Genomic DNA, 23,908 nt, shown 5'->3' with positions numbered 1-23,908 from the left:
AATATTCTTCTTTTTTTTTCTGTCTTTGTGAATTGTGTGGGCTGTAGCTGCACTTGCATCCTCAAAGCAGCAGCGACAAGCATGCGTCTGTCTGTTAAAGGGTGGTGACACCCTCAAAGTGTGCTACACAAACAATAAAAATATTCTTCTTTCTTTTTCTGTCTTTGTGAATTGTGTGGGCTGTAGCCGCACTTGCATCTTCAAAGCAGCAGCGACAAGCGTGCGTCTGTCTGTTAAAGGGTGGTGTAACCCTCAAAGTGCGCTCCACAAACAATAAAAATATTCTTCTTTTTTTTTCTGTCTTTGTGAATTGTGTGGGCTGTAGCCGCACTTGCATCCTCAAAGCAGCAGCGACAAGCGTGCGTCTGTCTGTTAAAGGATTACATCGGTGACAGCATCCAAGTAGGCATGTCAGACAGTCCGTACCTGTACTGGCAGGAAAAAGAAGCAATTTGGAGGTCCCTGTACAAACTGGCTCTAATTTACCTGAGTTTCCCCCCCTCCAGTGTGTACTCCGATAGAGTGTTTAGTGCAGCCGGGAACCTTGTCAGCGAAAGGCGTAGGAGGTTGCTTCCACAAAATGTGGAGAAGATGATGTTCATAAAATGAATTATCAACTCTTCCAGGGAGACCAGCCTCCAGAACGTACAGAGGGACCTGTGGTTGTGGATTCCAGCGGGGACGAATTAATACTCTGTGAGGATGAGGATGTACACAACACTGAAGAGGGTGAGGAATCGGTGGGTGAGGAGGATGAGGATGACATCTTGCCTCCGTAGAGCCAGTTTGTGCAGGGACAGATTAATTGCCAGCTTGTTTTGTGGGGGCCCAAACGAACCAATCATTTCAGCCACAGTCGTGTGGCAGACCCTGGTGCTGAAATGTTTGGTTTGTTAAAGTGTGCATGTCCTGTTTATACAACATAAGGGTGGGTGGGAGGGCCCAAGGACAATTCCATCTTGCACCTCTTTTTTTTCTTTGCATTATGTATAGTTTGGGGCCTAGTTTTTCAAACTGCCATCCTGTCTGCCACTGCAGTGCCACTCCTAGATGGACCATGTGTTTGTGCCACTGTCAATTCTCCTCACTAGCTATGGCCAGCGAATTAGTTCTTTATTGGTCACCCTCAGAGTCTTGTTTGCTAAAGGCTACATATGTTCATGTGTGTAGAGAATAAGACACGGGACACAACTGTATGCACCACACGCATCTCCATCTCTGCTTTATTTTTAACAGAACAGCCCATATTTATAGATTCCGTCTAACATATGGTATGCATTATCTGCAGTGAGACTATAGCTCTGTTTAAACATTGGAATCGCATACCTTACCATATATGTACATATGCTTTTCTGTGCACTTATAACAGGGTCTGTACAATGAATTAACTCCATCCTGTCCTGTGCACCCACCCTTCATGCATACATAGCATACAAAATGGATTCTTATTCCAAAATGGCTTCTACATATTCCCTCCTTTCGATTCAAATTTTACATACTATTGTCTTTCTAGCTTACCTAGCCATGGCCCACCCCCTATGTAGCTGGTCCCTACTTCACACAACAAGTTATCCCTCCTAACGAGGTAGCTGCATGGGGCAGAGCCCATTCAAGACCACATAGGTGATGAGTCCCTCAGTTCCTATAGTCCTGTATCTTCTTTTCATCTGTATTCTTGTAAAAGCCTTCAATTATTTCCATACATTGTTCACATAAATCTCTGCAAAGCAATGGTTCTCTTGTCTTTCAACTTGCACAAAAGTTCTGGGTATGTCCATGTAGCAGGATCATAGTTGTCTTTGACATTTCTTTAGATGCTTTAAACCTAGAACAGTAATCAAGTGTAAGTATTTTCCTTATTAGTCATATATCTATCCTGACAATCAGGTAAATGACTATTAATTTCAATCCTTTAGCTATTAACATGAAAATACCTGAAAAATATTCTTCTGTTCCCTTGAACCAACTTAACATATTCAACCGTGTAAACTATCCATTACTATCAATATTATACTCTGGATCATTATGTATCTTCCTAACCTGGTCATTCAATTTCTTAACTTTCTCTAAGTATACATATATTGGGTCAGATAAATTATCAGCTATATAATTACAGCAAACAGGTCTCACTATTTTACACATACTTCCCTGTGTAGCTGTGAGATACTCAAGGATCAGCCTAAACTGTCCCAAAACCTTCACCTGGAATTTCAATTAATTCGTAATTATTTCAAACACATCAAATATTTCATCTATAACAGTATTAAATAGTCTGGCTAAAACTCCTATATTGTGACCATTCTTTACACTAGGTCTGGATATTGATAAAACTAGAAACAAAACTATAACAAGAACAAATCATAGTATACAGTACATCCTCACAAGCCTTTGTCTGGCTTAAGGCCTAGCAACATATATATCTAGTCATAACTTCAAATGACTCCAACTCCCCTTATGTAATGATCTTGCAGTGTGAGCAAATCCAAATTTTCTTTTCTGCCGCCTTTACTGCCATTGGAGTAGTTAGGAGAACTTGATAAGGACCTTGTCACTGGGTCCTAGGACTTCTCCTTAGATGCTTCTTTATCATGACCCAATCACCTGGTTGCAGTTTCTAGGTGCTGCAATTGAATTGGGATCTAGAACATAAGAGAACACCTGGTGGTGGACTTTGGTTAGTTTCTATTATATACGCATCACATATTGAATCAAGTTACTATGCTCATATTGTAACACTTGTAGGAAGTCACATCTTGTTCTAGCAGTTTTACCAAATAGTATTCCATAAGCTCTCATCCTACGTTTCACACTGGGAAAGTTCTTGACTAACAATCATATTAAAAATAAACATTCTAACAAACATTTCATAGTTCAATTTGACTGTATAATTCAGTCTTTATACTCTCATTGCTTTGGGTCCTATTTATTCTCAGATTCTCCAAGATACATTCTAAAAATGTCTTTAAAAAAATGTGTTCCTTTGTCACTCTCTACTACCTCAAGTACTTCACATGTACGAATTACTTCTGTCATTTATTTTCCTTTTTCCTATTGTTCATATTGTTTCTATTGTGTTTCTATTGTGTTTGCTATCATTCAAAACCATAGTCAATTTGACAATGGGTCTGAGCACAGAACATACTCAACACTTAACCAACTATATAAAATCAATCTTTAGTTTCTGGAAGGAATAACATCGGTGAGGTACTCCTTTCTTTCTTCTTATAGTACCTTGATCACTTTTCCTGGGCTGTGCAATGATTAGGGGTAGGCTTATGCAGCCTAACTGAAGCCTGGGGCTATCCAGTGCTTCTTGGCTATTTTTACCATAGCATCTCTAAGCTGATGAGTGCTTCCATGAAGTATTTGGGCTCAGACTGAGAATAGTGCACGTGGCAGACAGAGGTGGTGCTTAACCATCCATCAATCACCCGAAGTCGTGCACAAGTCTTTCCAAGTTATACTTCTGAGGAACCTGTAACTGCAACTTTTAACAAAATCAGGTTCAATGTTTCTGCTGTTTCTGGTCACCAATATCAAAATATCAGGTAGGTATATTACTGTAGCCTGTTTGGCCAACTTGGATTGCTGGAGCAGTTCCTCTTCTGGGGTATGTTCTCTGATATGTGCTTTTGACCTTACTTAAAACTAAATTTGTCGGCATTTGAAAAGTAGCAAACAAAAAATCTAATACAAACTATGTATAATCTATCTATAATTTACAATAACATAACTTATCGAAAAAGATTTCATTAATTCAAAACAATCATTATCATTAAAGAAAGATAAAAAATAAAAAAAGTAATCATAATTTTCATCTTCCTGTGTCTCACTAGTCCCCTGTGGTTGCTAGCTGAACTACATATAGTATTTGCATTAGGGATGTGCAGCCTTGGACCCTTCCAATTTGCATATGCTGTGCTGCTGGATCTTCTCTCATATGCCAGCATCATCCCCCACAGTACTTCTCCTCCCTCCTCTTGAATACATGAGAAACAAAGTGACATCTGGATTCAATCTTAACTAACTGCTGTAATATAGCAGAACTAACACAAGAACTAAGTTACGGTACTTTTAAATTCCTGCTGTCTATCACCTTTTAAGTACAATACAATAAGACCTAAAAATCCTCTCAATTGTTTAAATATCATTAGTACAGACACTTTTTGTATGACTTTTTCCCTCGCCCCCCTTGGGGTCCAGACATACCCTCTTGGTTAGGTTGGGTTGGAGCCTTGAAACAAAAAAAAATAGTTTCTGTTTATTTTACTTAATCCTAAACTTTAATATTGATCTGAGTATCTTAACCAAATCAGATAGAAGCATACAAAAAAATATCCTGGTATGTTTTAAGTAGTGTCAGTGTAATTCTAGTTACATTCCTGTAAACAAAATAAAGTTTCAACATCCTGACATTTCCAAGGGTGAAAGTACCTATCAATCCATCAATCCCTTAATCTATGTCTCTTTTAACAGTTTCTCATGATATTATACAACTGAGGATAATTTCTCTTCTATAACGGGTATATTACCACATTCCCTTACACTCCAGAACTTGGAACATCTGGAGTGGATTATTGGATTTTTTCCTTTTCATTTAAAGCTTACTTGACCTGCGCAACTGTAATGGCAATATGCATTCCTATGGCTCCTTCTAATTAATTCATTCCAGTCATATCTAAACAGCCCCTATTCTACCTATATTCTTAGATTTGTAAAATTATGCTCTTGTTGGTCGTCTAAAACCATTAACATTTTAATTTGTAAACATGCATCATTCAACATTTTAAAGAAATCATGAACTGATAAAACATTTTGTTAGGGAAATTTTACATCACTTTTACTATTATTAATCCCTTCTGCAGCAATCAAAAATAATTACTGTTTATTTTAGAATTACAATATGTCTCTGCATTCTCTTGATCTCACAAATTACAGAAACAATATCCATTTTCCTAGAAAATAACAAATAAAGCATTTTGTTACTAATGCATTCAACATCAATCCTTTTTCCAATCTTGCAATGCACATTTTTTATTTATGGGCGTCCCCATGAAAAAATGGCAACTCACTCACATTAACCCTTTCAATTCCTGCACAACTTCTCCACAATTCCCAGTACACCTTCACTACGCACAATCATTCACACATCACATCTGATCAACACAATTGTTCCAACCAACTCTACTTTCTCAAGTTCACTCAACTCTCTTTTATCACATACATATGCATATGGGCCCATCTCATTCACAAGCAAACATTCAATTTCAGCACGGCAGCCATTTTCTGTGACATCCTTCATTCCATTGTCATCAGCAAAGCACCTCTATCACAGCATGCCTTCACAATACAAAGGAAATATACATTTCAAGAAGAAAAGAAAAACAAAACAAACAAAACACTAGTTATATAAAACGCAACATTCCTCTTCAGTGATAATTAAGTAAGTGGGCATCTGGGGGTCATTTCTATATTCTTATTCACGTTTATTACATTTCTCAATCAGACCTTCCAGTGTGTCATCTAGGTTAAATTTATTAACCTCTGCTTCTGCTTCTCATATCTCATTTTGTGAGGTTTAAACCAGTCAGTATCTGGGGTGTCAGCCTTTTTAAACATTCATAAAATATCCTGCTTTATGATTCCCATAAAGCTTTGCTAGAACATTCCCTTGTCTAGCTTAGTCAAAGTCCCTTATGACTAAAATCAGACCTAATGGTCCCCCCTCTTATTAGAGGTTACTATTGTCATGCACAAGAATAATATCATCAAATGTTTATCTATAGGCACATCCACACCCTGACTTTTCCTGCTTCAGTTATTAACACTATTGACTGGATGTAACGTTCCTCCTATTTCTGAACACATTGCCTGACAGAGTCTCCCTTTCTGTTCTATCTGACACTAATAAATGAAAACACATTTCTGTAATTGTATCCAATCCTTCTCTGATGTACCTTTCTAAATCTAATGGAATTTCATGGCATTCTTCTATTTCATAAACAAATCACTGTGTAGGGCTCTCTTCTAAAGTTAAATCAGTGGCTAAATCAAAGTTACTCAAAAACACAATTAGGACAGGTTTGGTACATAACAAACAGACAAACAAGACTTTAAACATTCACCTATCATTCACTGAACATATAACAGATTATAACATGTTTAAATAACAACACCTTTAGGGTGACCAATAATTACCCAAGGATTGATTCCAGCAGGACAGACCATCAACTGCAATGGGGACAGATACCAGGAGGGCACAACTTTTCTGTTTACTCACCCAGGAAATTGTCCTGGCAACTCTGTCCCCAGAGCACAATCTCACATCTGCCCTGTGGTCAACACTGCTGGGCATCACGGTGGGACCTCCATGTTGTCAATTCTTCTCACTAGCTATGGCCAGCGAATTAGTTCTTTATTGGTCACCCTCAGAGTCTTGTTTGCTAAAGGCTACATATGTTCATGTGTGTAGAGAATAAGACACGGGACACAACTGTATGCACCACACGCATCTCCATCTCTGCTTTATTTTTAACAGAACAGCCCATATTTATAGATTCCATCTAACATATGGTATGCATTATCTGCAGTGAGACTATAGCTCTGTTTAAACATTGGAATCGCATACCTTACCATATATGTACATATGCTTTTCTGTGCACTTATAACAGGGTCTGGACAATGAATTAACTCCATCCTGTCCTGTGCACCCACCCTTCATGCATACATGGCATACAAAATGGATTCTTATTCCAAAATGGCTTCTACACCGCCCACTCGTATCTCTTAGCATAGTCATCCAGCTACCTCGGTGCAACCTTTTGGACATAAAAACACTATTGTGAGGTGTGAGGTGTTCAGAATAGACTGGAAATGAGTGGAAATTAAGGTTATTGAGGTTAATAATAGCATAGGAGCAGAAAAACCCACAAATTCTGTGATTTTAGCTGTTTTTATGCTTTTTTTAAAAAAAATACAGATCCAAAACACAAAACCCAGAACCCAAAACACGGAAGGGTGGTTTTGGCAAAACCAATCCAGATCCAAAACACGAAGAAAGATCCAGATCCAAAACCAAAACACAAAACACGAAAAGTGGCCGGTGCACACCCCTAATATATATATATATATATATATATATATGGGATGAGCAGGTTCGGATTTCTGAAACCCGAACCCTCTCGAGCCCCCCTGATCCGAGTCGTATCCGAGTCAGGCTCGACTTTTCCCACCTGACTCGGATCTGAAATCGAGGCAAAACGTCATCATCCCGCCTTCCGGATCTCGCAGATTTTGGATTCTATAAAAGGCCCCCGTGTCGGCGCCATTTCTCACTCCAGCTGTGGACAGTGAAGAGGGAGGGTGGGAGCTAGGGCTGACTGGGCTGTGTTGAGCTGCTGTTGTCCATAGGGGCTGTGACCACTCAGTCCATAGGGGCTGACTGGGCTGGGTTGTGCTGCTGTTGTCCTTAGGGGCTGGCTGGGCTGCGTTGTGCTGCTGTCATAGGGGCTGGCTGGCCTGTGTTGTGCAGTCAGTCGCAGTCATAGGGGCGGTGTCCACTCCAAAGTCTATAGGGGCTGGCTAGACTGTGTTGTGTAGTGTCCCATAAAGGCTGTAGTCCTAGAGGGGTGCTGTAGTGTTGTCCAGGGGGTGATCTGTGCTTCAGGGGTGTTCCCCCAAAGTGCACTCCAAAAAAAAAAAAATATATATTTTTTTGTTTGTGAATTGTGTGCGCAGTAGCCGCACGTGCATCAACAAAGTAGTGCCAAGCGTGCGCCTCTGTCATAAATCAAGGTCCAGCTGGCTTGTCCATTAAAGGGTGCTGTAACCCCCAAAGTGCACTCCAAAAAAGAAATATAATATATATTTTTTGTGTTTGTGAATTGTGTGCGCAGTAGCCGCACGTGCATCAACACAGTAGCGCCAAGTGTGTGCCTGTGTCATAAGTAAAGGGATGGCTGGCTTGACCGTTAAAGGGTGCTGTAACCCCCAAAGTGCACTCCAAAATTTTTTTTTATTTGTGTGTGTTTGTGAATTGTGTGCGCAGTAGCCGCACGTGCATCAACAAAGTAGCGCCAAGCGTGCGCCTGTGTCATAAATCAAGGGCCGGCTGGCTTGTCCATTAAAGGGTGGTGTAACCTCCAAAGTGCACTCCAAAAAAAAATATATATTTTTTTCTGTTTGTGAATTGTTTGCGCAGTAACCGCATGTGCATCAACAAAGTAGCGCCAAGTGTGCGCCTGTGTCATAAGTAAAGTGCCGGCTGGCTTGACCGTTAAAGTGTGCTGTAACCCCCAAAGTGCACTCCAAACAAAATAAAAAGTGATTTTCTGTGTTTGTGAATTGTGTGCACTGTGGCTGCATGTGTATCAACAAAGGAGCAGCGCCAAGTGTGCCTGTGTCCCATAAGTAAAGGGCCAGCTGGCTTGTCTGTTAAAGGGTGGTGTAACCCCCAGAGTGCACTCCAACAAAAATAAAACATTTTCTTCTGTGTTTGTGAATTGTATGCACTGTACGTGCATCAACAAATGAGCAGCGCCAAGCGTGCGCCTGTGTCCCATAAGTCTGTTAAAGGGTGGTGTAACCCCCAAAGTGCGCTCCACAAAAAATAAACAATTCTTTTTTTTCTGTGTTTGTGTGCGAAATGTATGCGCAGTAGCCGCACGTGCATCAACAAAGCAGCAGTGCCAAGCGTGCGCCTGTGTCATAAGTCAAGGGCCGGTTTGGACATCTGGTCCGGACTGTCTTCTGTCACTGCATATGATACTGTCAGACAGTCCATACCTGTACTGGCAGGAAAAAGAGGCAATTTGGAGGCTCCTGTACAATCTGGATCTATTTTACCTGAGTTGCCCCCCTCCAGTGTGTACTCCGAAAGAGTGTTTAGTGCAGCCGGGATCCTTGTCAGCAAAAGGCATAGGAGGTTGCTTCCACAAAATGTGAAGAAGATGATGTTCATAAAAATTAATTATCAACTCTCCCAGGGAGACCAGCCTCCAGAACGTACAGAGGGACCTGTGGTGGTGGATTCCAGTGGGGACGAATTAATACTCCTGTGAGGATGAGGATGTACACAACACTGAAGAGGGTGAAGAATCGGTGGATGAGGAGGATGAGGACGACATCTTGCCTCCGTAGAGCCAGTTTGTGCAGGGACAGATTAATTGCCAGCTTGTTTTGTGGGGGCCCAAATGAACCAATCATTTCAGCCACAGTCGTGTGGCAGACTCTGGCACTGAAATGATTGGTTTGTTAAAGTGTGCATGTCTTGCTTATACAACATAAGGGTGGGTGGGAGGGCCCAAGGACAATTCCATCTTGCACCTCTTTTTTCTTTGCATTATGTACTGTTTGGGGCCTAGTTTTTCAAACTGCCATCCTATCTGCCACTGCAGTGTCACTCCTAGATGGGCCACGTGTTTGTGCCGCCCACTCGTATCGCTTAGCATAGTCATCCAGCTACCTCGCTGCAACCTTTTGGACATAAAAACACTTTTGTGAGGTGTGAGGTGTGCAGACAGGAAATGAGTGGAAATTAAGGTTATTGAGGTTAATAATAGCATAGGAGCAGAAAACCCCACAAATTCTGTGATTTTAGCTGTTTTTATGCTTTTTTAAAAAAAAAATACAGATCCAAAACACAAAACGCAGGACCCAAAACACGGAAGGGTGGTTTTGGCAAAACCAAACCAGATCCAAAACCAAAGCACAAAACACTAAATGTGGCCAGTGCACAACACTAATATATATATATATATATATATATATATATATATATATATATATATATATATATATATATATATATAAATATTGGGACATTGACAGAATTTTCATATTTTGGCCTCTATTCACCACCACAGTGACTTTGAAATGAAACAAACAAGATGTGCTTTAACTGCAAACTTTCAGATTTAATTTGAGGGTAATTACATCCAAATCAGGTGAACGGTGTAGAAATTACAACGGTTTCTTTATGTGCCTCCCACTTTTTAAGGGGTCAAAAGTAATGGGACAAACTAAACAATCCTAAATCTAACTTTCACTTTTTAATACTTTGTTGCAAATCCTTTGCAGGCAATTACAGCCTAAAGTCTGGAACGCATAGACACCACCAGACACTGGGTTTCAACCCTGGTGATGCTCTGCCAGGCCTCTACTGCATATGTCTTCAGTTCCTGCTTGTTCTTGGGGCATTTTCCCTTCAGTTTTGTCTTCATCAAGTGAAATGCATGCTCAATCGGATTCAGGTCAGGGGATTGACTTGGCCATTGCATAACATTCCAGTTTTTAGCCTTAAAAAACTCCTTGGTTGCTTATGCAGTATGCTTCGGGTCATTGTCCATCTGCACTGTGAAGCGCTGTCCAATGAGTTCTGAAGTATTTGACTGAATATGAGCATATAATATTGGCCGAAACACTTCAGAATTCATTCTGCTGCTTTTGTCAGCAGTCACATCATCAATAAATACAAGGGAACCAGTTCCATTGGCAGCCATACATGCCCACGCCATGACTCTACCACCACCATGCTTCACTGATGAGGTGGTATGTTTTGGAACATGAGCAGTTCCTTTCATTCTCTTCTCTTCCCATCACTCTGGTACAAGTTGATCTTTGTCTCATCTGTCCATAGGATGTTGTTCCAGAACTGTAGTGGCTATTTTAGATGTTATTTGGCAAACTCTAATCTGGTCTTCCTGTTTTTGTGGCTAACCAATGGTTTACATCTTGTGGTGAACCCTCTATATTCACTCTTGTGAAGTCTTCTCTTGATTGTTGACTTTGACACATATACATCTACCTCCTGGAGAGTGTTCTTGATTTGGCCAACTGTTGTGAAGGGGTTTTTCTTCACCAGGGAAATAATTCTTTTGTCAACCACCACAGTTGTTTTCTGTGGTCTTCCGGGTCTTTTGGTGTTGCTGAGCTCTCCGGTGCGTTCTTTCTTTTTAAGAATGTTCCAAACAGTTGATTTGGCCACACCTAATGTTTTTGCTATCTCTCTGATGGGTTTGTTTTGATTTTTCAGCCTAACGATGGCTTGCTTCACTGATTGTGACAGCTCTTTGGATCTCATATTGAGAGTTGACAGCAACTGATTCCAAATGCAAATGTCACACCTAGAATCAATTCCAGACCTTTTACCTGCTTAATTGATAATGAAATAATGAGGGAATAGCTCACACCTGTCAATGAAATAGCTTTTGAGTTGATAGTCGCATTACTTTTGACCCCTTAAAAAGTGGGAGGCACATAAAGAAACCGTTGTAATTTCTACACCGTTCACCTGATTTGGATGTAATTACCCTCAAATTAAATCTGAAAGTTTGCAGTTAAAGCACATCTTGTTTGTTTCATTTCAAAGTCACTGTGGTGGTGAATAGAGGCCAAAATATGAAAATTCTGTCAATGTCCCAATATTTATGGACCTGACTGTGTATATATATATATATATATATATATATATATATATATATATACAGTGTTCTCCCCAGAAACTTTTTCCAGCCGAGTGGCATCAAAAAGTAGCCGGGTGGGGGCCTTCACAATTATGCACGCACCGGGAAAAGGGTATCTCCCTTACTATTCCAGCCCGACAGGTCTCAGCCTGCTCCCCCACTGGCTCTCAGTCAAAAGTGCACATTATGCAGTGCCTCTCTGTAGTTTTCCCCTTCATGCATAGCGCCCTATAGTTTTCCCCTTTATGCATTGCCCCCTGTAGTTTTGCTTTGCCCTTATGCAGTGCCCCCAGGCTTAAGTAGTGCCCCTATGTAGTGCCCCCAGGCTTTGTGTCCCTTATGCAGTGTCTAAAGGTCCCAGAGGCAGTGAGATGCATGGAGACAGAAGCAGGGGCCAGTAAACCAAGTCCTCAGGGGTACCACTAAGCCTTGCTTGTCAGGAATAAGCCCAGCAAGTGACCGGGAGACTTCCAGCCCAGCTGAATGTGATCAGAGCAGCTGGGAGCCCTCTGGAGAAGACACACAGTCAGGCAAGCTCAGCACAGAAGACAGGCAGCAGTGTCACAGGGGAGTGCAGCACCACGGGGCAGAACTTACCTTTACTTGCTCGCCGCTCACGCTCCCACTCTCGTTGCCTCGCTCTGACTGGATCTAAGTAGATCCAGCAAGTGCGCGGGGCAGGCTCCTCACATCGCGGGTGACGTCATGACGTCACCCCGTGCACTGCATCACTGGGAATGCTTGCCTTTGAAGTGATTGGCGGCTTCTTTAGCCTTCGGTCACTTCAGAGGCCAGCGTTCCACAGTGGGGGGCGGCGGGGGAAAGTGCCGGGCGGTAGGCTGTTTCTGTTCGGCAATGCATACATACAAACACACCTCGCTCCATCTATCCCCAGCTTTTTTTAAAACTACAGTAGAAAGTCATTTTTTAAAAACTTACCCAAAATGGTAATTTTTTTAAATGATCACATTATGTAATTAATAGCTATTTAAACTTGATTTAACATTTAAAAAAAAAAAATTATATTGAATCAAATTTAAATAGCTCTTATTTACATAATTTGCCAATAAATTTTTTTTCAAATTTTGGTGCCATTTTTAAAACAAATTAGCCAGTTGAGGTTAATAGACCCCATTTTAATGTGTGTACTGCATTGTAAAGGACCCATGCCAACTAAAATCATCTGCGGCAGGTGGGAGCAGGGGATGCAGTCAATATCCCGACTGCGAATATTCTGGTGCTCAGAATGCCTGAGCCGGAATCCCGAAATTTGTCGGAATCCTGGTGCCAGCATCCCAAACGACAGACTCCCGAAGGTGAGTAGCAGGGAGGTTAGGTTCAGGCACCAGGGGGGGAGGGTTACGGTAGGAAGAAGGGGAGGGTTAAAATACTGACTGACAAGTGTTGGTATTCTAACCCTGTGGGGATGCCAGAATCAGATCCCGAACTTTGGCATCCCGTACCCATCCCGGGAGGAGTGTTAGCCCAAGAGAAGGGGTTACATCTTCAAATGTACCTTAAAAACACATACACAGAGAAAAAAAGGGGGGCTAGGCTGCACCTCCTAAGCTTAAACATAAATAAGAGGTGCTACCATACATTGCAATTGCTGGGCGATGGGCAGAGAGCAAGGAAGTATTAAACTTCCCTGCTCTTTTCGGTTTTAAATCTACAGCCATGGCCAAAAGTTTTGAGAATGACACAAGTATTGGTTTTCACAAAGTCTGCTGCTTCAGTTTTTATGATGGCCATTTGCATATACTCCAGAATGTCATGAAGAGTGATCAGATGAATTGCAATTAATTGCAAGGTCCCTCTTTGCCATGATAATTAACTTAATCCCGAAAACAACATTTCCGCTGCATTTCAGCCCTGCCACAAAAGGACCAGCTGACATCATGTCAGTGATTCTCTCATTTACACAGGTTAGAGTGTTGATGAGGAAAAGGCTGGTGATCACTCTGTCATGCTGATTGAGTTAGGCTAACAGACTGGAAGTTTTAAAAGGAGGGTGGAGCTTGAAATCATTGTTCTTCCTCTGCTAATCATGGTTACCTGCAAGGAAACACGTACAGTCATCATTGCTTTGCACGAAAAGGACTTCACAGGCAAGGATATTGCTTCTAGTAAGATTGCACCTAAATCAACCATTTATCGAATCATCAAGAACTTCAAGGAGAGAGGTTCAATAGTTATGAAGAAGGCTTCAGGGCGCCCAATAACATCCAGCAAGCGCCAGGACCATCTCCTAAAGTTGATTCAGCTGCACGACCAGTGCAGAGCTTGCTCAGGAATGGCAGCAGGCAGGTGTGAGTGCATCTTCACGCACAGTGAGGTGAAGACTTTTGGAGGATGGCCTGGTGTCAAGAAGGGCAGCCGAGAAGCTACTTCTCTCCAGGAAAAACATCAGGGACAGACTGATATTCTGCAAAAGAAGTACAGGGTTTGGACTGCTGAGGACTGAAATAAAGATACTTTCTCAGATGAATCCCCTTTCAGATTGTTTGGGGCATCTGGAAAAACGCTTGTCCAGAGAAGGAAAGATGATCACTACCATCAGTCCTGTGTCATGCCAACAGTAATGCATCCTGAGACCATTCATGTGTGGAGTTGCTTCTTAGCCAATGAAGTGAAATGAAGCTCACTCACAATTTTACTTAAGAACAAAGCCATGAATAAAGAATGGTACCAAAACATTCTCCAAGAGCAACTACTCCCAATCATCCAAGAACAGTTTGGTGACGAACAATGCCTTTTCCAGCATGATGGAGCACCTTGCCATAAGGCAAAAGTGATAATTACAGTAAGTGGCAAGGGGAACAAAACAGAAATTTTGGGTTCATGGCCAGGAAACTCCACAGACCTTAATCACATTGAGAACTTGTGGCCAATCCTCAAGAGGCGGGTGGACAAACAAAAACCCACAAATTCTGACAAACTTCAAGCATTGATTAGGCAAGAATAGGCAGTCAGTTAGTATGTGGCCCAGAAGTTGATTGACAGCATGCCAGGGCGAATTGCAGAGGTCTTGAAAAAGAAAGGTCAACACTGCAAATATTGACTATTTGCATAAACTTAATGTAATTGTTAATAAAAGCCTTTTACACTTGAAATGCTTGTTATTTTACTTCAGTAACATCTGACAAAAAGGTCTAAAAACACTGAAGCCGCAAACTTTGTGAAAACCAATACTTGTGTCATTCTCAAAGCTTTTGGCCATGGCTGTAGATTATGTCATCCTGAGATGCTGAATCTGAACACAGCTGCGGAACCAGGGGTGTATCTATAATGGGTGCAAAGTCCAGGGGGGGCACACACCGCACACCCTGCACCCATATTTTGAATACTTACCTCTCTGGAGTCCCACATTGGCACTATCAGAGCTGTAAAAATCACAATTTTCCCCGCATTATGGCCATGAGTAGTAGGGAAATTTTCGGGAAAATGGCTACTGCGCCATTTTCCTGGTGACCTCCGCATGCGTAGTAGAATCTGGGCACAGACTAGTGCCTAGAGTGTACTGATGCGACGCTGTACCCTGTGCACTGCTGGTCACCGGAAAGAGAGAAGGGGGCCCAGGACAGAGACTGCACACGGGCCCGCTCCTCTCTTAATACACCTCTGTGTGAAACAGAAAGTTGAGCTTTCCGTTCTTTTATGAATCACTCTACCCATACTATTGTAAGGGGAAGCTATCCAGGTATAGAGCGGGGATGCCGTTGGAGAAGTCATGAAATTTTCATGAATAGAACGAAGCAGTAAAAGCCCGGTTTTGCAGTTAAACAGGGCTCTTCCCTGCTTCATAAATAGAGACCATGATGTTTTCATACAAGGAAATCATTCAGTCATGAGGTTATGCACATTTTTTTATAAGAACAGCAATATAGTAGCGTGCAGGAAGATGTACTGTATATCAAAACACCACTATTCTCATCGATTTTAACACAACAATAATATTATAGGAAATATATTACTGTTTTTGCATTGAATATAATTGCCATTTTAAATATCAAGGTTAACACCACATAGTAAATCTAGCTCAAAGTCTGGTGTGCATAGAATTTTTTTTTTTAATCTGGATATCTTTAAGTCTGATAAGTTCCTGAAACATGTACATATTTGTGAATGCTGCTGGTGGTTCTTTTTGTATAAGGCCTTTTATTTCTATTTTAATAGCAGTTGTGGTTTAAAACCACAGCATAAGCATAATGTGAAAATGTTAATGATTCACATTTCTCTAATGACTCTGCGGATCCAGGGTAAGAAGCATGAAACTCTTATATACACGTCTGGTGTCTTGGGATTACCACGAATCTTTCCAGAGAAAGATACCACACCTTCCACTCTACCCTTACACACAAGGGGTCCTCCAGAATCCCCCTGCAAATTAAAAAGAATAGAGGAATGGTTAGCACATTTTAAATACAGAAAAAACAGAGCCAAATGTCACTAATTGGGAATGGATATATACCATCTGATAAAATACTATCTGCATATATATTTATGCATATACTTTGTTATGCATATACTTTGGACTTACATTATAGACACACCTTAGTATTACTATATCTACTCCTGACCCCCATTTTACTGGGGTTTTGTGATAAACCCTATTGAAGACTTGTCTTCAACTGGACAGCCAAGCATGCAAGTCCCAACCATTTTTCCACGGTAGCATTCAGTAGTATATAATGACAGCTGTATTTTCACCACTTGTGCAGCTGAAGATAGGTGCTCTTTGCTATAGGATAACATTGTTAACTCAGAAGGGTTTCTCATTGAATACATGGAGGGTCATAACTAGGAGTATGCGAGTTATGGTGCTGTCCAGGGCAAAGTTAGCAGCACCACTGCTCCTGCATGTGGGGTGTCTGGACAGAGATACCCATCTTTCCAATAATGTGAAACGATTATTATCTTATGGTCATTTATGATCACCAGTGGCGCAACCAGGGGGGGGGGGGGGGTCAGCCGGGGCTCGTGCAAACACATTGGCGCCGGGTAGTTTGGTGTGTGTGTTTCAGCAGCCAATGAGAGTCAGACAGACTCTTATTGGCTGCTGCACCCACGGCCGGAGCCAGGCTGAAGCTCACTCATGAGCTCCACCTTCCGGCTCCCGAAGTGGGTAATGGGAGAGGAGTCATGATGTCTCTCCCATAGTGCCGAGTGGGAGGACGGAGGAGCAGATGGCAGACGGTGCAGGAGCGGGGATTCAGGTAAGTGTTTTGTGTATGTCTGTGTATATGTATTATGTAAGGGGCACTACTGGGGGCACTACATAGGGGGGACCACTACTGGAGGGCACTGCATAGGGGGGACCACTACTGGGGGCACTGTATAAGGAGGCACTGCATAGGGGGCACTTCTGGGGGCAGCTTATATGGGGGGCACTGCATAGGGGGAACCACTACTGAGGGCACTGTATAAGGGGCACTACCGGGAGCACTGTATAAGGGGCACTGCATCTACTGAGAGCACTGTATAAGGGGCACTACTGGGGGCACTGCATAGGGGGGACCACTACTGGGGGCACTGCATAGGGGGGACCACTACTGGGGGCACTGCATAGGGGGGACCACTACTGAGGGCACTGTATAAGGGGCACTACTGGGGGCACTGTATAAGGGGGACCACTACTGGGGCACTGCATAGGGGGACCACTCCCAGGGGCACTGTATAGAGGGGACCACTACTGGGGGCACTGTATAAGGGGCACTAATGGGGCACTGCATAGGGAAGGCCACCATTGGGGGCACTGTATAAGGGGCACCACTGGGGGCACTGTGTAAGGGTGCACTACTGGGGTCACAGTTGAAGGGTGTACAACTGGGGGCACTGTATAAGGGCAACTACTGGGACACTACTACTGGTGACATTGCATAAGGCGCACTACTACTGGGGGCATTAAGGTCCATATGGAATGGAAAGGAATTTTCCTTGAGTGACAAGAAACTGTGAAGTGTCATGTTGACACGCCCCCAGTTTTCAGTGGCCACACTCCTTGTAATAAGTGGCCACTCCCAATTTCCGGTTCTTGCTACTTCAGCCTGCGCACATACGGGGGTGTGGGCAGCTCGGGGGGCTCCATATTTCATCTTGCCCTGGGCTCCAAATACCCTAGTTTAGCCTCTGCCAGACAACATCAACTTGTAGAGCTGGCAGATGGTAAAGGACAGTAAATGTGCATGATCTTCCCCATCCCCCCCATCCTGGCATAAACACACTCATTGCACAACATTGTGACTTTTCAGTATTTATTGTCTGATTATCACCAGACAATGACATACTATACTACAGAAAACATTAGGAAGTCCAGAAATGATGGGGTTCTAATGCCCAGATCTCCCTCATCATAAATAAATAAACACATGCTTTGTTGGGCTAACATATTATTCCTACACATTATAGGCATTTCAGTCAAACGTGAAAAAAAATGCATTATCATTTTCAAGTTCACTTCAGAAAACCTACATGTAGAATCTGGCTTAGTTTATTTGGAAAGGCAGATTAATGCAAAAACCACAAAGTATATTTGGTGGTGGTCAGAGAAAAAATAACATTCACACACTAACTTTTAGGTCACTTTCTTTCAATATCAATAACAAAGGAAATGTGAGGCGCTTATGTTTCTATAAAATAAACAACTTTAGCCCAATTTTATAAAGATAAATATATTTTACTAAAAAACATAAATCACATTAAATATAGTAAATCAGTATATATCCCTATGTCACAATGTCAAATAGAAGGACTTATTTAACCTAATGGGATGATGATAAAAAAAAAATACATACGATGATAAAAAGAAAATACATATACATATACTGTATATATAAATATATATATATATTCCATAGACAAAATTACCTTACGGTTTCACATGTCCCATTAAGGCTTCTTAGACATGATCTGAAATTTCACAAAACCTACTGAATTTATGCCACTCAAACTAAAAATAGCAATTAAATTATGATCATTTGGCTGACGCCTTGGTGGACGTGTTCCTTGCGCAATACAGATATGGTATGCTATCACACCCTGTGGTTAACTGCAGATTCAACACTCTCACAGAGTGAGATTGCTGTCATTCACAAAATGGAGGAGCTGCAAATTCACAGAATTGTGTGCTCACTGGAATACACACATGCAGTCTATGCAACTGAGGTCTGAGCAGTTACGTGGCACACACATCCCACTCAGTGCACACAATGGGCCTGATTCAGAGCCGAACGCTCTGACCAGAGCGCTCGCTCTGAATCAGGGCCCTCCTCCATGAAAATGGAGCATCCTCTTGGACGCTCGCATAGCTGTGGGTGACCACCCACAGCATATGCGAGCGTCCATGATGATGGTCGCGATGGTCTTGACCATCGCGACCATCGGGCTTGCGACAGAGACCCTGCGGTAGGGTCTCGCTGCCGCAATACCTGGAGTGATTTTTGCTCTATCAGAGCCAAAATCACTCCCACTGACATCACTAGTGATGTCAGTGGGGCCGGCTCCAGACGGTAGGCGTTCCCATGGGAATGCCTCCGTCTGGCAGGCACGCCCCCGGCACGCCCACCAAAGGGGGCGTGCTGTCAATCAACATCGACAGCACGCCCCCTTTGGTGCGAGACCCGGAGCGACAGCTTGGCTGTCGCAGTCCGGGTCTCGCGCATGTGCACGACGGAGCTCCCTCTGTCGTGCGCATGCGCAGTGGGGGAACATCGACCCGTTTGCGAGCGTCCTTTGCTCGCGAACGGGTCTGAATGACCCCCAATATTCCCATTCATTCACCACAACAATCCCACTGGGTTCCAACATCCTTCTCACTCCATACATCCATCTTATTCAAAATACACATTCAGCTCTCTAATTTCTAAAACTATCATACTTGGTCTATGCATGTACACTATCTTCACCTCCATGTTGCTATAGCTTCCCCAATCCCTACAGCTGTTTGGTCTCCTAATTGTGCTAGTTCTTTATTTCCTCATTCGCACCAATCAGTCTTTCTCCATCCACGCCGCCCTGTCTTCCTGCAACTGTGCCACTCTGTTTCCTTCCATATGCACCACCCCCCAGTCACACCACTCTGTCTTCCCCTCATCTGCGCCACTCTTTCCTCCTCCATCTGCACCACTCTGCCCCCCCCCTTCCCCGCAGCCATGGCAATGTGTCTTCCCCCCTATCTGCACCAATCTGTCTTCCCCAATCTCTATTGATGTGTGTTCTCCCATTGTGCTAGTTTGTATTTCCTCATCAGTACAAATGTATCTTTACCCATCTGCACTGCTCTGTCTTCCCTGCCCACACTGGCCAGTCATCTTAGTACACTCAAGTGAAGCCACACTGAGTACACCTGCTGAAGGCACCAACTGAGGCTGCACAACAAGTTCAAGCTTCCTATCTGTATAATGGCACATTTGTGAGGTAATAGTTTAAAAACTGTAACTTTCTAATTTACCTGAACCCCAAAAGCACCTACCCTGGAACAATAGCTACCTAATAAAACAAGCCCCAAGTCTAATTTTGCCCCCTACCCTGAGTTATATCTTCCCAAAAATCCCCCATAGAGAACAGCAGAAAAGTGGTCCTAATTGAGAGTGTCAGAAAAAACTGACACTTGGGCCCTCATTCAGAGCCGTACGCTCTGAGCAGAGCGCACGCTCTGAATGAGGGCCGGGCTCCATTTTCATGGAGCGTCCTCCTGGACGCTCGTATAGCTGTGGGTCACCACCCACAGGCTATACGAGCGTGCATTGTGATGGCCACGATGGTCGAGACCATCGCGACCATCGAAATTGCGAGCCGGAGCCTGCGGTTGAGGTTTTCAACCGCAAGCTCCGGAGTGATTTTGGCTCTATCAGAGCCAAAATCACTCCCACTGACATCACTAGTGATGTCAGTGGGCCGGCTTCTGACGGGAGGCGTTCCCGTGGGAACGCCCCCGTCAGGGAGGCACGCCCCCGGCACGCCCACCAAAGGGGGCGTGCTGTCAATCAACATTGACAGCACGCCCCCTTTGATCGGACACAACGAGCGAAGGACTTTCCTTCGCTCGTCGCGTCTGGCGCATGCGCACGACGGAGCTCCCTCCGTCGTGCGCATGCTCAGTCCATAACATCGACCCACTTGCGAGCGGACAGCCGCTCGTGAGTGGGTCTGAATCAGGCCCTTGGAGCTTTAGATTACTCCCAAATCCAAATTTGTTATGTTTTTGCCCAGAAATATGGCATGCAGCACCAAGTTCAGTTCTACCCGCCCAGCTCAGTACCTCCAATAGCCAGGGCCGCCAAGAGCCAAGGCGGGCCCCGGTAATAGGGGGTGTGGCCTAATCTCGGGAGGCGTGGCCACGCCCCCTTGCCGAAAAATAAATAAATAAAAAAGATTTGCTGCGCGCCGGGGAGGGGGGGCGCTCTGAGCCCCCTCAGCCCGGCGCAAAGCCGGGGGGGCGCGATCAGTGTGATCGCTCCCCCGCACAGACATAGGAGACTGCTGTGGCTGCTGCTCAGCAGCCACGAGCAGTCTCCAACTGCAGCTCAGCACACGTTGTGTGCTGGGCTGCTGTGAGCGAGGGGGGGTGGCACCGGACCCGGGCCCCCGCCGGTCCCCTCAGGAAGCCCGGTTAATCTGTACCCACTCCCCCCCCTCTCGGTGCCCCTGCCAATAGCTTTTGAGGTGTAGCCCCTTAATCACAATGCCCCCCCCCTCCCTTCGGGAGTTCTCTATGGGAGAATTCTGTTTTTTTTTAGATTCAGCCTTAATATAAGGGCACAATATATATATATATATATATATATATAAAATTGATTTAGAAATGTATACTCTCCATTTTCCTTTTCAGCAGGTGTGTGTTTATGTAATGGACAGTCTGCCACTTGGAATGTCAATTGCATATCCAGACTTTTACTATTAAAGTACTACAGATGTGTCACTGTCTTATATATTTTTCTATTCTGTGTGCACGTGGCTGTTAGGCTGAACCACAGTAGTGCACAAGATCCAGCGACTACAGTCATGTTCAATAAATAAAAAAACGATTACAGTGTCATATTTTTTTCTTGTTTGTGTGGCTGGTTTTTCAGCTTATCCGCAGTAGTGGACAAAATCCAGAAAGTAATGCAAGTTGCAACCTTGTGCTGACAGACTCCAATCGTTCTTAAAAAAAAATACAATTAAAGTGTCATATTTTTTTCTTGTTTGTGTGGGTGGGTTTTCTGCTTAACCCCACTAGTGGACAAGATCCAGCCAGCAACGCAAGTTGCAACCTTGTGCTGCCAGACTCCAGTCATGATCAGTTGTTACTCTGGGGCCAAGTTCTTCTGGAGCTGACAAAACATATAAATCATAATTTGTTGTTTTTCTAATATTTTTGTGTGTGCGCATGACTGCACGTGTGTGAATTTTGTAACCGCACCTTGGCTACACTATTGGTGATTGTGACAATGCTTCTAGACTGCAGAAAAAATATGGAGGGCTGTCACATGACAGGAGAGCAAGGCCAAGAACCACATGTTGTAGCTGACGGCAGCAGTGCAAGGCCGTCAACTTCCTCGACCTCTAGGAATGCCAATTTCCCAGGGCTTAAGTCACACCATCGATATGGTAGTAATAGTAAAGCAGATTTTACTGAAATTAAGAAAAAAAATTGAAAGGATATTTGACTTTAGATAAACAAAAAATTGGCAATATGCCATTCACTACACGAAGTGGCAAGGAAAGGATAAGGGCTTGGCCTTCTTACTTTATGAAGAAGACTGCTGATTCTGATAGCCCTACTGCTTGCAGTAGTAGTGGTGGTGGTCCAATTAAAAAAGCTCCTGAAAAACCAACTGTGTGCCCTGAGAAATCGAAATCACAAGTCCCCGAGGAGAGTGCAAGTGTGTCCGCAGTTGCCATGTGTGAGCCCAACCTAAATACTAGTGTACTGGAGGATCCTCCAAGTTCTTCCAACATTTGTGTGCCCTCTGTATATGTGGGGAAGGGCAGTCAGCATCTTGCACACGTAGTCATTGAGGATGCTTCTGTGGAATTGCACATGGAGGAGGATATTTTGGTCGATGAAGGCGCTAAGGATGATGAGGATGTTGATGATGTTGGTGTTGGTGATGAGGATGTTGATGCCGAGGATGTCCTTTGTGTAAGTAAGGCAACAGCTGTTGCCCATGGTTTGAAAAAGCCAAAGCCCATTGTTGTCATGCCGGGACAAAAGACAAAAAAATCTACTTCTCACGTGTGGAATTATTTCCATCCCAATCCGGACAACAGTTGTCAAGCCATATGTGCCCATTGCCATGCAAGAGTGAGTAGAGGGAGGGACCTAAACCACCTAGGAACCTCCTCCTTGTTACGTCACTTGGAGCACATTCATCAAATATCAAAGTGTACATCGCCAAGTTCCAAAACTAAAAATGTAACAAGTCCAGTGTCACCTACCTGCTCCCTCTCTGTGAGATCCAAGCGCCTTCGATCTCCAACACCAACACCTGCATTATCATCTACATCCTCAATCGTGATCGGAAGTAATTTAAAAAAACAATTGATAGAGGAAGTAAGTATAACAGCTGTCACCCAGTTTCACAGCGGATCACTGATGCCATGATGGCTGTGCTAGTATTAGATGATGAAATAATACAAAATGAGGCTGATAGTGTGGAGGAAGTGCAAAAGGAGGATGAGGGGGAAATTTGTGTCCTATCTGATGCTAATGTGGATGTTGATGATAAGGATGTGGTTTGTGTAAATCAGCCACCAGTGGCAGCAGTTCTTGCTAATGATAAAATGAAAGCCAGAAAAACAACGTCTTGGGTGTGGAATTATTTTAATCTAAATTCTTACAACAGTTGTGAAGGCATCTGTTCCATTTGTAAAGCCAAAGTTAGCAGAGGAAGGGAGGTTAGCCATCTAGGCACCTCCTCCCTGTTACGTCATTTGCAGCGAGTTCATGCAATTTGTTTAACAAAATTATATTTTGTAAATTATTAACAAGCAGTCCAGTATCAGCTACCAGCAGTTTTGACCATAACATGCAATCTCCACCACCAACACCCTCATCATCAACCTCCTCCTTAATAATTGAAGGTAGTCCTTCCAAAAAATGTTTTGTGGGGCCCAAACAAACCAAGGAGTTCAGCCATGAAAGTGTCAGTCCTAGTGGCTAAAGTGCTTGGTTTGTTAAACTGTGCATGTCCTTTTTAATATCCCACATAAGAGTGGGTGAGAGGGACAATTCCATCTTGCACCTCTTTCCTTTACATTTGCGACAATTTGGGGCATTGCCGACAGACATTATTAGTTTATTAAACTGCCATCCTGTCTGCCACTGCTGTGTGGCAATGTTTCATAGATGTCTGATATTATTTTAAACTGCCGTGCGTTTGTGCTGCTGCTCTGTTGCTTACTTTAGCCAGCCAGCTCGCTGCAGCCTTTGGCCTATATTGGTGAAAAATAGTGAAATCAAT

General features: G+C 43.2%; 1 protein-coding gene across 1 annotated transcript in view; it reads right to left on the bottom strand.

Moving 5' to 3' along the window:
- Nucleotides 1–15,689: 15,689 nt before the first annotated feature.
- The window catches only part of LOC148537745 (mast cell protease 1A-like), a 72,847-nt gene continuing 64,628 nt past the window's right edge, over nt 15,690–23,908 (bottom strand). The window contains exon 8 of the mRNA XM_088460396.1: nt 15,690–15,842. Coding sequence (XP_088316522.1) covers nt 15,690–15,842 — 153 coding nt within the window. The remainder of the gene's footprint in view (nt 15,843–23,908) is intronic.

This window comes from Taudactylus pleione, unplaced genomic scaffold (assembly GCF_031769625.1).
Source record: "Taudactylus pleione unplaced genomic scaffold, aTauple2 ptg000044l, whole genome shotgun sequence".
NCBI lineage: Eukaryota > Metazoa > Chordata > Amphibia > Anura > Myobatrachidae > Taudactylus > Taudactylus pleione.
The sequence above is the reverse complement of the archived record's forward strand: the minus strand, read 5'-3'. Positions and strand labels throughout refer to the sequence as shown.